The sequence below is a fragment of the Lagopus leucura genome, unplaced genomic scaffold (assembly GCF_019238085.1).
Source record: "Lagopus leucura isolate 7727_CA_CO unplaced genomic scaffold, USGS_WTPT01 Super-Scaffold_73, whole genome shotgun sequence".
Taxonomy (NCBI): Eukaryota; Metazoa; Chordata; class Aves; order Galliformes; family Phasianidae; genus Lagopus; species Lagopus leucura.
Window position 1 is genome coordinate 73,454,510 of NW_024962252.1, and position 15,802 is coordinate 73,470,311.

Genomic DNA, 15,802 nt, shown 5'->3' on the forward strand with positions numbered 1-15,802 from the left:
GCGACTTCCGGCAGAGGCGAGGGCCGACGGGACGGCGGAGGAGCGCCGGGAGCCCAACCCGCTGCGGGCCGAGGGCGGCATGGCGGCGTGCGGGGCGTCGCGGCCGGCCTGGTGCCTGCGGAGGGTCGGGGTGGGCGGCGGCTGGCTGCTGCTGGAGGCCGGCACGCAGGTCAGCGGGGCGCGGGAGGCGGCCCTTCAGTGGGAAGGTTGGGGGGAGGCCTCCTAGAGCGGGCGTGGTGGAGCCCGGTGGTGGAACGAGGGGAAAAGCCGAGGCTGGGCTTTCAGTGCGGGGGGGCGGGGGCAAGGGGGGAGATCGGGATCTGAAGCTCAAATTCCTGCGTACCTCGCTGTTACGGTCCTTAACGTCAGCTCACGTCTGATAGAAGTTGTTTATGCGACTGTAGTGTAAGGGAAAAAGGCCTCACTTTCCGGGGTTAGCGCTGTACGGCCTATAAGATTTTTGTGCCTCAGTTACTTAGGTGATACTTTGTATTTGCTTCCATCGTATCTCAGGAGCACATAGGGAAAAGCGTTCAAGGGTGGTTTTGGAACCGGGAGGTGTGCACACATTCTCAGCAACAGGTGCACGTTGCTGAGTATGGAATGTGCCAGACTTGCATCACAGGCTGTGTGAATTGCATGGAGAATCTCGCTGAGGTGAAGCTCTCTTTGCTGCAGCACTCTGCTGTTGGTGATCTTTCACAGGAGAGAGGGAGAATGGAGCTGTGCTTTAAACGGCAGCCTGCAATTAGATCAGATTTAACAAGCTACTATGAAACTGTACCATGCCCTTATGCCTTCTTCTTGCAGAAGATGCTGTTGGATTCTGATCAGATTATTTAGCTTACTTTCAGACTGGTTATAAGCAGCATATAGTTTGGGTATCATGACAGTTTTCTGCGCTATTTTTGTCCCGTATCTTTCCTGTTTACAGAGAGTTGAACAGATGCTGTTAGCTAAAGAAGAGGGTAAGACATAAGTTTGGGACCCACACTATTGCACTGGTTTGAAGAAATACTCGTTAGTTAGGATATGAATGAGGTAAGGCATGGATGAAGTGAGAGCTACTTTTAGCAGCTTTGCTGCTGAGAGAATTTTCTGTGAGACCAAGGCTGTAACCTGTCTTGCAACAATCAAGTTTTTATCAGTGGGAGAGAGAGTCCTTCAAACTTCATTTTTTAGTTACTCATGAATTTAAAGAAAAACAAACGAACGTAGCAACATACTATCCTGAACTGTTGGGAAATAGCTATAAGATGCTAATCAAGGTAGATTTCTGCTGTGTTTATATTCATCTCATGCGACTTCTATTTATTATCTTGCTGATTCTTGTTTCAACGTCTTTACTTTTTAGGTAACTGTAGGCCGGGGATTAGATCTCACGTACCAGCTGGTGTCAAAAACCTGTCCCTTGATGATTTCTCGTAAGCACTGTGTTTTCCAGCAAAATGCAGAAGGGCAGTGGACTGTTAAGGATAATAAGGTACAGAGACCGACTAAAGACCTTTTAGTTTCACTGTATTCACTATTCACTGTATCACTATTTGATGCCTGTTTGGCATCAAATAATGTATGATCTTTGATTATAATACGGTGTGAATGTGATGGAAAGTTTGTGGAAGCACGTTGTGTCTGTTGTGCACTTGTAGCAGGAAGCTTTGCTCTGCTGCAGTTGGGATACAGGCCTTATTGCTTTCTATATGTGGACTTATCCCTTGGTCTAGCATTTTCAGGCAATTACAGTCCTACACAGAGCACTCTGCAGTTTGTGAAATTGCTTTGTGTTCCTCTAATTTAAAATAAATAATTTAGCAGCATTCAAAAAGATAAATGTGATTGTACTGCTATGAAAAGGATACACTGATGCTGCAGTGACAAAATTGCTTTGATTATAACCAACTACAATGAGAATCTGTTGTTAGAAAAAAAAAAAAAAAAAGCATGCTTTGCATTGACTTCAAATGTATTCTAGTTAAAGTCCTCCTCAGCTGATTAGAATGTAGAAAAACTGTTGAGACCAGAGTCTTCAGCTTGGTCTGTCTTTTCCAGTGGCGATTCCTTTTTTTAATCATGAACTCTGCACTTTCACAGTCGTGCTGAAAGCTGTGGAATCAGTAACTTGCCTTAAAATAGCACTAGCACAGCAAAAAACGTTCAGTTCATCATACAGTCTTGAAGGATGTTTAGGTCAACAACAGATTAGCCAAAAAGGAAGGGATTGGCTGCTGTTAAAATTACTCTTAAACAAGGCTGTAGTGGAGTGATTGTACAATTTTGAGATTTTACTGTGTGTGATTGGAAATATCTATGGTAGAGTAGCTATTAATGCCTCAATGTAATCACTGCTACCATTTTTGTGAAGTTGTTTTGTTGAATATCTTTGAGGTATGTCAGTTGCTTGTGATTCTGCAGTTCATCCTGAGCACAGCTCTGTTTCTAAAAACAATTTCTTGAGCTAGTGCTTAATTAAAAATACAAACAAACAAACAAAAAAACCCACATCGTTTTCTGATTAGAGCATCATCTCTTGAAGAATCTTTCCCTTGTTTGTATTTCCTTTGTATTTATGAGAACTGTCTCATTTCTTTTCTTTCATTAGGCAGTGTAAGCTATGGTCATTTTTCTTTTCTAGTTTCTTCTTGGATTTCAGGTGACTTTGTCAAGAATAATTACTGCAATGTTCTTTGCTCTTGTCAATGATGTATTGCAGAATTTTTCAGCTGGATAGTTCTTATTTCCCCTGAAGCTTTTGGGTAGTTTCTTTCCCTTAGACTTACTTCTTTTCCATCTGCAGAAGTGCATATATTAATTTTGTTCTTGTACACAAAAATCTGCAATGTGGTGGTAATAATACAAGGTAAATAGTATAATGCATTGACTGTAATAAATGGGGCATTGGGCCATTAAGTTGGATATTGCAAGGTTTATTTAAAGAGGTGGCTTGTTCTGACTGCAATACTGCAGAGACTGGATACGTTTACAGTTGCCAGAAATAACTTGCAGATGACTTTGTGCCCATATATTAAATCTTGCTGATTCTTTGTTTATATTCAGAGTCTAAATGGAGTTTGGCTTAATAAACAACGTCTGGATCCTTCAAAAACCTATCCTTTAGCAGAAGGAGACCGCATCCAGTTGGGAGTGCCTTTGGAAAACAGAGAGACTGCTGAATATGAGTATGAAGTAATTAGAGAGGAGTGGGAGAAAATCAGACCCTTTTTAGCCCAAAGGAGTGACCTGGGTAAAACCAAGAGCTCAAGGTCTAAACGTAAATTTACTTTGGAAGAATCGGAGACGTCTGGCTCAGAAGGCCCTTCAAATTCCAGATCCAAAAGGGACAGAGTGTCATGTGATGGTGAACCTTTGAGTAATCTGTTGGCAAGAGTAGGAGAGACAAAGCAGTTGACAGACAAGATGGAGGTCAAGCTGCCCTCTGCTGGGTCAAGTGAGGATGATGGGGGTCCAGTGCGTGGTAGCCCTGATTGCTCTGAGAAAGCTGTGGCTGTTGCTCATGAGGGCCAGAAACACTCTGTTCTTTCTCAGTCATGGACTGGCCTGGAAAAGCTGAGGAAAACTCTCATAGACATAAAGAAGTTAAAAGTCAAAGTGCAGGAGAAACAGACAGCAGTTCTGAATGCGAAACAGAAGCGCAGGAAGGCTGCTCAGAAGACAATCCTAACGATGGAAAAAGAGCTGCAAGAATTGCAGGACAAGCTGTGCACAGAACAAGTACAGCATCAGCAGCAGGTGGAAGAGCTGGAAAGGACATTCTCCAAAGAGAAGCAGAAGCTAGAGGTATAATGGTGGTAATCATTTTGGTCTGTGTGTTTTGAGATTTTTTTTCCTTCAATTTTGAAATTAAAACTCTGACCCTGTGTGGTTACAAAGAGGACAAGTTAAAAAGTGTTCACCTTAAGTGGGAATTTTTTCTAGTATATAGCTTTTTCTGAATTAATGCTAAATTCATATGGGGAATCCATTTCCTTTTCAAGCAAGTGCATCATTGTTTGCCTTTCTCTCTTAATTCAGAGCTTGAGGAAGGAGGGTTTTGTGTTGATGTTTTTGTTTTTTGTTTGTTTTAACGTAAGAAAAATAGTCTGTTCTTGCTACCTGCAAATGCCTTCAAGCAGTATGTGTATGTTGATAACTTTTTTTAGATAGGAAGCTACAAGTCTTTCTGTTTGGCTTTATTTGAAATCTGGTTTAAAGGAAGTAAGAATTCTTCTGGGAGTTACCTACAGACTTATCAGTTACTTCCTTTAAAGTCTGCTGCTAAAAGCAGGATACTGTATCAGAAGTGCAGGAGGTTTGGAGTTGTGTGCTTAGGACAAAAGGAAGTTCAGCTGAAGCTGTAACTCCGTCTGACCTATTTAAATGTGTTCCGAGATAGAGCTGCAGCTTTTTCTCACGTGTAAGCTATTGCCAGCTTCCTGGCTTCTGTCAACATTGCAGTGTCTTCAGAGCTACAGTAACATGGAATTGTTCCAAGTATGGAACTGTAAATGATACGTTCATTTTAGCTCTTCACAGTAAAGGAGAGCTGTAATTTCAGTAGTGCACATGAATTGCTAGAGTGGGGCTTTTCAGGTTTTGGTTTTGCTGAAAATCAGTATTGTTGCTTAAAGTATATCCTCTAAATGTGCAAAACAGTTCTTTTCATTCCTGTGTTATCTTCAAGTATTTTTTTTTTCTTCTTCCAGTAACAAAAACATCTAGTTTTGGTGTTTGATTCTTTTTCAGGGAGAGAAATGGCAAGATGGGGAAGAGAATCTGAAGGAGCAGCTGGCCCAGGTTCTGCAAGAGGCAAGTAATTAAGTCTACTTGGTCTAACTGTTGAACTCATATACTTAAATCTTACTGCTTCCACTCTTGGTGGAAGACTAGGACTGTGCGTGAAGTGCATTTGGAGTGGTCTTCATCTTCTACAGACCAAATTATGGTTAGAAAGTGACAGGCCTCCTTTTCTGGGAGTTGCTGTTTGCCAGCAGATAACACGAGAATCTGTACTTTTAGAAAGTATTAAGTAGCTGTAGTGATTCTACTTGAATCTGGTCAACGTGCTGGTGGACATTTTTATGAGGTCTGTCCTCTGGTTATCTGTTTTGGGAAAGTTGCCTTGGAAGATTTAAACCACAGGAAGAAGAATTAGTTTTGGTTAGGAGTGTTTTTGAAAGAGATTGTCACATGCTTAGTTTTCCTAGGCTTTCTGTCTGAAAGGTCTTTCCTTTCGGAAGGCTAATCCAAAAAGAGATTGAGCCAGCCCTGCTGCATGTGTTGACAGGCTTTCATGACACTTGTGTGTCAGATGCTCCATGACACTCAGATGTGATGGATGCACTCAAGACTGCAAACAGAAAACCAAGCTGAAATGTAAAGTAAATTGCAGATGTTGCCAAACCATTGGAGTCGTTAGGCTGAATTTTAATGTGCCTTTCAAAATAGTGTGGCCTGTTAAGACAGGCTTTGAAAGTGGAATGAAATCATGCAGTCAGTTATTCAGCGATACTGGAAGGTGACTGGAGTAGTATGTTGAGTTTTCTTTATGAACTTCAGTGCTATTGCACACCATATCAGAGGCTCAATCTTTGTTTTGAAATGTTTACAATCAAAGTAGATGAGCAAAGATGTAAGAACACACTATGCATCCAGTATGCTGCAATAGCAGCTGGAGTCATTCATTTTATGATCATGGAGTGGTGCCTGGAATGTGCTGTGTCTGGTAGAACATTCATAAGCTGTATTAATAGCCCACAGCCTTCTGAGTGTTGTCCGCTCTTGCAGGTGTTTCTCTTGGTTATGAAGCAGTTGTTTGCTACTACTTTGCAGATTTTCCCCAGTGCCATAACTGGGAAAAGTCAGGAGAAATCCAGCTAATTATTGAAAACTTTGAGGTCGTACTTTTGGGCATTTTCCTCTCTGCAGCTTTCCGCCAAGTCATATGGAGCTTATGAATAAGTTTTAGATATGCTTAGAAATAATTATGTGAACAACCTTTCTTCTTGTCTGATCCATGTCCTGTGACAGTCCTGCCTATCATTTCTGGTAGAGTCCAATATTGTGTAAGCTCCAACTCCAATTAGAGTCAGAGTACAGGATACAGCTGCTTTGGTTATCCATAGGGAACTTCTGTAGTTTGAGTAAGCTCTGCTCAGAAAAGTTGCTTTTGTACTGTCTGATGTGCAGGTTCATTCTGCAGTGCGTAGAATCATAGAATGGCCTGGGTTGAAAAGGACCACAATGATCATGTGGTTTCAACCCCCCTGCTATGTGCAGGGTCGCCAGCCACCAGACCAGGTTGCCCAGAGCCACATCCAGCCTGGCCTTGAATGCCTCCAGGGATGGGGCATCCACAGCCTCTTTGGGCAACGAGTCATTTATTATCACATTTTAATTTTTACTACCGTGTCCTACAGTGAGTTTTGCTGTGGACTTTGTGACTTTTTTTCTCCTCATTCATTATTGTATGGCATGTATTTCTTGTTTAATGCTGCTTGCTTTTATCTTGTAAAACTACAGGATTTTACATGCCATTTGTGTCACTGCAAGAAGGGAGATGTCTAATGATAGACGAGAATGAGTAACTTGGGAGAGGAAATTAAAAGTATCGTGCTGCTGGGAAGATCATAAATAACTGACACTACATTGCAATTGTAAGTTCAGGGTGAACTGCCTTAACACCCTGGCTCATATAGACAGGTGTTGCTCTTTTAGGAGAAGACAGGAGAAAGGAGTATGCTGAACCTCATGGTTACAGCCATGTATATTTAATAGGGTAGCTTATAATAACACTCTTATTTTTGGGATGGTGTCATTACAGCATCATGCTCTGATGGAAGAACTGAGCCGTAGTAAAAAAGATTTTGAGGAGATAATTCGAGCCAAGAATAAAGAACTGGAGGAAACCAAGGTAAGGAATGAAACCAAGTTCTCCATGACTGAAATACAATATGCTGTGGCAGAATAAATGGTTTAACATTTGCTTTGACTGTGTGTTGCCTTCTGTGGTGAAAAGCTCTTGTATTTTGGTCTGGCAGCTGATTCAGATTTCCAGAATTTGCATGGAAATATGAAAGAGTGGGGGGTGAGGGTGGGGATCATCAGTAGACGTACTCTCTGCTCTGTTTGTGAAGTAGTATTAGAGAGTTATTACCAGATCTTTCTCCATGAAACAGAAAGCACAGGACATCTGAACAACATCTTGTGCACCATTCTTTAAAAATAAAAAACTGTATGGGAAAAGTGGGTGTTTCATTTTGAGTTTGCATGGACTCGAGAGGAACTGCAGTGTGTTCCTGCAGTCAAACAAGGGAGTACAGAATTGAAACAACATGAAATTTTAGTAGTGAATGTTTCTTCCAGCCTCTGTCAACTTGATGAATGGAAGATAATTCAAGGGATCTTGTGTTATGTTCTACACTTGGAAATTATGATGTTTCATACCTTTGGCTATTTGCTTTGTTTTCTTCTGTCATCTTTGCAACTGTTGCTTTAAGGATAGTTCTTAGATGATGTAGCAGATGCCTAGAAGCCTAATTTAACAGCAAAATATGTTGGTCAGTTAAACACAAGTAAATGTTTTAATTTATTATATTTACTTTTCTAATATTTGTGTTACTTTGTTTTGCTCTTTACATTAGACATCAAACCATTATGTTAACTTAATCCAAACTCAGGCCAAAAAGAGCTTATAAGAGATTTTGAGAAGACTGATCTGGTTTGTAGTTTCTTTAGGCTGAAGGGGACTTTAGTAATTGTTATTCTTTCTTGGAAGCTATACTCTATAATGGACAGGAACGTTCTCAGTACTGCTGCAACTACAAAAAGGAGGGAGGTTACAAATCTGGATACATAACACAGACTTAACATGGAAAAACTTAAAGCTGCGTGATTTTTTTACTTGTATTACCTTCCTCAACACATGCAGTTCCACCATTATTGCATTAAGCTTTGTTGTTCATAACTGAACTGTTTGTTTTTCTGATAGGTGGAGAAGGAAAAGGTGAAAGCCCAAAAAGAAGAAGTGTTGAATCAGATGAATGATGTGCTAGAGAATGAGCTGCAGTGCACGATCTGTTCTGAGCACTTCATTGAGGTATGTTTAAGCCAGTATGGCTTTGCCAGTAAAGAAGAGACTTGAAAAGCTTTCTCTAGTTCTGCTAAAGCAATAGTCAAGCTTTCTTTTCTTTACTTCAGTAACTTAGCAGACCCAACAGATGACTTATGGTAAGGGTTGATCCAGAAACCCATTCTGTCTGCTCTAAAAATTCTTCTGGGCAACAAATTTGGCTTTAATGTCTCTCCTTGCAGAGGTATGAATGCTTAATCCCAAGATGCATTCAGGCTTGCAGGAGCTATTAGTGTTCGAACTGGTGCTCTTGAGGTGCTGCTGGCAGCCTGCTCAGTCATTCTATGGTAGACCTTGCTTCAAGTTGACTGGGGTTGGGCAGCTTCAGTGTTAGATGTAAGAGCAGGCTATAAGGGAAGTGCAGTGTTCATCGAGTTCTAAACTATTTATGTAGTTCACGTAAAGTTGAGAAACTGATTTGAGAAGGAATAGGCAGATGATGCCTGAAATGTAGATAGACTGTTCTGTCTGTTCATGTTTTACTGGAATTTCAGTTTCATTCAATTCATTTCTACTGTAGGAAACCTGTTAGCTTTCTTAAAATGACCTAGGAGTCGGTTAGAATTTGAGTTTCTTTTTTCAGATGCAGAATATTATCTTAAATTACCTGAGTTATTCTATAATCTGACCTTTTCAAACTGGGGGATGTTATAATGCAATTCATTTGTTCTGTCAGTTTTTCTGACTTAGCTGTAGGGTTGCTGTGATTATGGTGAATCCACTAATGTGTAAACTTGCCTGTACTCTGGCTTGTGAGAGTTGTTTTAAGTGCAGCCCCTCCAGAGACTGAAAAAAAGGGCCTTTGTGCTTCTTCCCCAGCCTTTTCTCATAGGAAGCATTCAGTCAACGTGTTCTGACTTTGAGGTTTTTTTCTTTACAATGCTTGTGTGAGCACGCTCTCATAAGTATCTCTCCCTCAAATTGCACAGGCAGTCACTCTGAACTGTGCACACAGCTTCTGCTCCTACTGTATAGACGAGTGGACAAAGCGCAAAGTGGAATGCCCCATCTGCAGGCAGGAGATTAAGTCGAAGACACGCTCTCTGGTGCTGGATAACTGCATTGACAGGATGGTAGAAAATCTGGATGTGGAAATGAAAGAGCATCGCCTGACCCTGATCAGAGAGCGGAAAGGTGAGAGGTGGGTGGATGTGGCATGATGAGCACAATCTCTCATTTCATCTATTTCGTCCAACTTTGGCACCTATATACTAAGGAGATGCTCAGGAAATGCAGCAGATGTACTGGACAATATTCATTATTGGTAGAATCAGCAAATTGAGATGGGAAAATGATTTTAAGATATGCTGTATTACCAGCTTTACTGCATGGTAAAATAAAAAAAAACATTGGAGAAAGACTTCAGTATGAATTTCACAGTCCATCTGGAAGACTTAAACATGCTAGTGGTCCTACCAAGAGATTTTAAAGAGATCACTAAAGAAGAGCAAAACTTGAGACTTAAAAAATTGACCTTTTTGATTGAACTGTCAACCACATCATTGCAAAAACACAACAGAGCAATGCCTAATGATAAACTCTGAATTATTTTTTACATGCTAGATTTGTGTAGAAATCTCTGAAGGGAATTTGGGGAGTATGTCATGTAAGTGAATGCATGGCTGAAATGACAGTTACTCTTCCATACTAATTCTTAAGGAATTTATCTATGTGATTTTAACACAAAAAATTGTTGTAGCTAAAAGACTGTGCGTGACCATCTGGGCTGTGAGTAAAATTCCAATATGGAGGTATTCCTCTTCTGCTTACATCTTCCAGTGTTGTTTCTAGAGCAATTGACTCTGGTATCTAGGTGCTGAAATGTACAACTTCTTGCTACCTCTTAACAAGTTTCTATTGTGTTCCCTTAAATAATTTTCCTGCTACCCCCTCATAGATGTGAATGCATGATCCTTTGTTTTGCAGTGTGTCAAGCCTTTTTGAAATCCTTCCTAATGAAGGTGCTTTTGAAATATTTCAGATTCTGCATGGTGACATAGAATGACATGGCTAAACAGTGTTATTTCTTATCTGAAATCATCGCCCATTTAACCGAGCCACTCTGATTCCCTCGGGAAATGCTTTGCTGCCTGGAAGTTGTCCAGCATGGCTTCTTGATTTGCTTTCACCTTTGCAGAACTAATACTGCTCTTGCATAATACGCACTGCTTCAGAATATGCTGTAGCACTATTGAAATGTCTCATCAGATATCTGATGGAGATTAGATGAAGTGCTGCCTTTATTGGAGCAGCACTCCAATGAAACTTTGGGTTTCACGTGTTGGAAAATATGGTCTACATGCTTGTTCAGACAAAAAGGAAATAGGCTAATAGTGTTTATCACGTGAATGTAGGCTGTAATTAGATAAAATGGTTAGTAGTAGGAAATCATATAGCTTCACCATGGTGCACTTCAGGAGGTAGAAAGAATTGTTTCTGTGTGATCTGCTCATTCAGTGACGGAAACTTGTGGTTTGGAGGGAGACAGCCATGTGTCTAACTCACTGTGAACTCCTAAGAAGAAATCAGTTGAAATTGAAATAATGAAGGAAGTAGCACTTGAAAAGCCCAGTCAGATGATAAACTTTAGTACAATGGACACCAGTATAACAATGTGTGCTCTTAAATGTGTGGAGGTTTTGATGGGGCCTTGAGTCCTGAGCAGCCATTACTTGTTCCTTACCACATTCTGTTGCATACTCCTATTTTACCTGGCAGGGTGTTGTAATAACTAACCACTGCCTTTTGTCAGCTATGTGCTACTGAAGGGATCCAGAATGTCTCTTCCTCATCTGTGCTATCTTAACATGAGGAGACTTACAGGAAAATTAAAACAACAAACAATGTTCTTTTAATGCTGAAAATTGAAGCAAAAAAATTCCTGTGCCCTGCAGCTTGAAGGACTTCATACTGACTGTTAGTGGGAGGCTAGAAGAATCAAAGAAAAATAGTTTTGGGGGGGAGCATTTGAGGGTACAGGGACTAATGCTAATTTTTATATCTGTTTTGAATGCAGAGAAACGAAATGTGTTGGTGAACCCAGCCACAGACAATGACAGCAGCATCATTCCTTCCATCTATTCCATCTTGTCAATCAGCAGTTGTGACAGTGAGGACTCTGAGGAGGATTCTTATTATAATGGAAGCTACTGCATTATCTAAACAATGTAACTGCAGGCTGGCTTGCCTGCGTGCTGACCGGAAACAGTCTAATGGAGTTTGGTTTACTACTGCTGGTTGAGTGGACTGGGCATCTGGAAGGAGAGATTCAGTGAAGAAGCTGGAACTGGAGCTGAGCATTAGCAACATTTGGAAGAACGACCTTATTTTTTAAGAGAATGTACAGAAGCTTGATCTCTCAAACAAGACTGGGACCGTGGGAGAACAAACTGCTATTATGCTAGATGGTTGACATATAAGGCCTAGGTTTCCAGGATCACTTCCGACATACTCAGCGTGGTGTAAATATCTGAATGCGTCACTGCTGTTTTCTGAGTGAATGACACGTTTAAATGCGCGTACCAATTTCCCCTACTTCATCCAGCAGGGAGCATAACTAAAGATATTTGAGAACTCGGTCATTTGCACCAGCTAACAGGAGATATATATTAGAAAAGCATCCCAACATCGGGTTTTCCTCTTGATTTCATCTCAGCTGGAGTAATCCCAGGGCTTTCTGGCCATTAAGTTAAAGGGTGGGTTGTGGACCATGTCAGCCTTAAGTGCTTAAATATAAAATAAGGTGAGCTGCTGGCTTGTTTGTTCAGTTGATGTTATTCATTTTCTGTTGAATGGGGATAGAGAAGATTAAATCTTCCTGAATTCCTTAGTTTGTGCTCTTTTCATACAGCATCTTTGGTTTGTTCCCTGCATAAAGAGTTTTAGAACTGTGAAACAGCACATCCAGAAGTTATTAACAGTGACTTCAGAGATACTTTCAGTTCTTGTCAGCAGCAGAGAGGAATCTTGGCCTCTTTGTTAAGCTACTACCTGAATGAATGAAATGTGCTGTTGACAGGGTAGTTAAGCAGCATCTGTAGGCAACCACAAGTAACTACTTAGTTCTGTCGTTTACAAAACATTGCTATTGAGCTGTGGCTTTGCTACCCTCAGAGTTCATCTCCAAGACAAAGCAAGTCTTGCCTCGTCCAATCACATCTATGAAATAGTATGAAATTGTCTATGAAATTCCATTTTCAGCAGCATATATTTCTGACTTAGCTTTTAGATGGGGCTGTTACGTCACTGTTAGAGGAGGATGAGGGAAGCCCTCATTTGTAATATTTATTTGGCTGTTTGTACGTACTTTTCTTGTTTCTGTGTTTATTTTGCTGAAGAAGGAAAATATAAATCCATTTGTGCATTAGTCTTCCTTGATGCAAGCAATGAGATAAATGTCTTTCTCTTAGTTATCATTGAATTTATTGAGAAAACCCAGATTGTTTCTTTTTAATGACTTTGCTTCACGTTTTCATTGCTGTAAGTAGTTTGACTGTTTTAAAATTATTTGAAACACTGTATGCAGGAATTGATAAAAGATGTCCTAACTCTTCAAGCCTGTGTTAGCAGTGCCTATCTTACCAGTAATTTAGAATATACAATTGTATCTCTTATTTTCTCCTACTAAAAAAAGATGCCATTAAAAAGGTGCTTAAATGGTAATGCTTTCCTAAGAAAATAGTGCATTCTGGCAGATTTGAGTGGTAAGACTTAAACAAGGGAACTAAGGACTAAGGACTGTGAATTCTTGCACTGTGTAGCTCTTCCATGTTGCTTTGCTTTTTTATTTTATTTTAATTTTCCCTGTTTCATTTTGCTAAACACATTTATTTTCTTATGTTGGTGTTTATGCACATACTAGAAAAGGATGATTCTTCTGGTAACAGAGTTCTTTGGTATGCTTTGAGAGTGTGCTATTTTCACTAGAATATAGAGATATTCTTCATATTCTAGTGAGAGGGGACACACTGAGTAAAAGTGGAATATTTACCCTTTTAAACTGTTACCAATAGTTGCAACAAGATACACATGGAGTAATAAACTTTTTCTGTTTATCAATAGGTACCTAAATTGTAAAGGTTCAAGGAGAGAGGCTAAGCAATAATGCTGTTCACTGGCAAAAGCATATAATTGACAAAAACAGACCCTTCCTCCCAGTTCTGTAAGTTCTTTGGGAAAACTTGTCTGATCCAGAGCTGTTGACTGTATGTATGGAAGTGAGTTCCAACTGCTGAGTTGTGATGAAGGTACTCCACCGTCCTATTTGTCAGGAAGAAAACATACCAAAACTGTGTGTGTTTGTTTGGTTTTTTTTAGAGGACAAGTTAAGCTGTAGGTATCTTAAATTTGTGTGTGCTTTCTGATACTGCTTATAAAGAAGCTGTGGAAAGGTAAACTAAGTGAGACTGTTTCAAGTTTTGTTCACAGCTTAGTGCCTTTCATAAACGAGTTTTCAGTGATAGAAAGATCTAAAGTGCACACGTTTCTCTTTTTGGCAATCTAGTTGGCTATGATCAAGCTTAAAATTTTAAACTTTTGCACAGAAGATATCTGTCAGATAGCAGTTATAGAGAATGGAATAAGGGGGGTATTACCCAGACAATATGCTGCTGCAAAGATATGTATCTGAGCATTTAAGTTAGGAAAAGTCATATGCACCAGTAGGTGTTTCCTAATCTATTCAGCACTAACAAGACCCCAGCATAGTAGTGCTGTGCTTGATCTTAGGGACTACACTACTAGATGGATTTGGAGCAGCAGGAAAAACAGAAAGATTATGAAGACTAAGAAATGTGACCTCGTGCAAACGGTTTAAGAAACTCCAGTTCTCTTTCTGTCTGAAAAAAATAAAAAAGCGGAGGCAACTGTAAGTCTTCAAATGCATCAAAAGCTGTTTCAAAGATGAGTAGTTTTCTTTTCCAGGTTCAGAGTGACTAGCATAAAAAGTAATGAGATTATTTTAAATTGCTATAAGAAGATTTCTGGTAGCACTTGTTTTCTCCCAGTGTTTCAAGTAAAGATAATGAAATACTGTAGTACTGTGAGGAAACAGGATTCTGCAACACAAAAAGCCTTTATGGGCAGGTCAAGCACACTTCTGTTACATCTTTTTCCATCTGTTCCCCTTCCACCTCCAACAAAATCGGTAATAGTTTAAATACTACTACTTTTTTACTTTCAGAAAATCCAGTTAGACAGTTTCTGAAGGTAGTGTCTTTACTCCCACTGGAAACTTCTGGGATTCACAAACTGAAAAAATGCTGCATTTGTATATAGCTCACCTATGTTCTGGAATATTAGGTGACTACCCAAAGTCCCTTTTTCTGTGATTATTTGGAGCAAGCCATTCTCCCCTGTCCCAGTACCTAAGTTCGCTGCCTAGACTGAAGTCACTTGGTTGGCTTCCTCCTGCATGAGTGGTGCTGTGGTGGCTGTGTGGGACCTTGCCTGCTATTTGCTGCATGGCCATCCAGACAAGGGTGAGGGATTACACAGGAGGAATATCAGTATTTTATTCTTTTTTTAGTGGTGCTGTCACTGCAAAATTGATCCTGCTTCTTTGGGTATTGTGAAGATGGGTCTTGCTTATAGGATGAGTTCTTCAATCTTTATTAAATGTTGAAATAATTGGTTGGAAATTACTACTGAAGGGTATAATTGTACTCCTCTGTATGTTCATGGGATTTGGCATGAATTTCTAGTAGATGGTGCAAGCCTAGTGCAATTTCTTTCCTTACAAAATCAAACCTTTATCTTTTACATAGATTTGGAGAAGAATAAAATGAATTGCTATAAATTGCCTTATTAGGGAGATATCAATGTTTTGTTTATTCCAACAGTTTAAGAACACTGGACCTGGAGAACAGGTAATAACCAATTCAATAGTCCTGCATTTCACATACCCTCACCCCAGCTTGAGTGTTTGTTTGTTTGTTTGTTTGTTTTGTCTTTCCTAAAGATGTGCTCAAGCTAGTCAGTGTTTTCCTTTCTGCTCCCTCTTCCTTTTGTAACTTCATGCACTTAGGCACATATCAGCTGGTTAAACCACACTTCCCTCATAGCGAGCAGTACGCCTGTCCGCTGCTGCTGATTCTAGGGTGAGGTGTGCCCATAGGTTTCAAGCTTGGTGAGAAGCAAAGACAACAGTGCCTCAGGTCCTCATGACAAGGCTGCCACAGGCGCGCACTAGCTTTATGTGCAGCGAGAAGCTGCAGCGCTGCTGTCCTCACAAAACCAGTTCCGGCAATGAGCTGCGGCTGTTTTACGGGGAGATGCCCGGCGGGGCTCCGAGAAGTCCGTGCCTCAGCCCTGGCCGAGGCTGCGGTACCGCTGGGCGGAGCTCTGCCATAAGCACGGGGGGCTCTTTCCCTCGTTAAGTGCCACCAGGCTGAATAACGGGGTGCTTTAACGACACTGCCAACGCTCCGTATACATCTTTACGTATAACATATGTATTTTATATACACAGAAAACACTGTAACTGCGCCCTTCCCCTTAGGAAAAGCAGCGAGGCGGTCACGCCCAGCCCGCGCAGTCGTTGCTCAGCGACGCGGCGGGGGCCTCGCTGAGGCGGGAAGGGAGAGCCGCTCCACTTTCGACCCCGCAGCTGCCCGCTGCGCGCCTGCGGGAGCGCCGCCCCTCGGTGCCGGCACGGCCGGGAGCTGCGTCATTGGCGCG

The 15,802-nt window shown here is 40.9% G+C and overlaps 1 protein-coding gene across 2 annotated transcripts; it reads left to right on the forward strand.

Moving 5' to 3' along the window:
- Window positions 1-79: 79 nt before the first annotated feature.
- RNF8 (ring finger protein 8) lies at window positions 80-14,921 on the forward strand. Of its 2 annotated transcripts, none has more exons than XM_042893400.1 (8): window positions 80-169; window positions 1,355-1,483; window positions 3,055-3,795; window positions 4,741-4,803; window positions 6,818-6,907; window positions 7,985-8,092; window positions 9,055-9,259; window positions 11,142-14,921. In XM_042893400.1, the coding sequence occupies exons 1-8, from the start codon at window positions 80-82 to the stop codon at window positions 11,285-11,287; spliced, it is 1,572 nt and encodes a 523-aa protein (XP_042749334.1). In that variant the 3' UTR covers window positions 11,288-14,921. The 2 variants fall into 2 exon arrangements, with proteins under 2 accessions (XP_042749334.1, XP_042749342.1); XM_042893408.1 differs by lacking the exon at window positions 80-169 and adding an exon at window positions 949-968.
- Window positions 14,922-15,802: the final 881 nt, after the last annotated feature.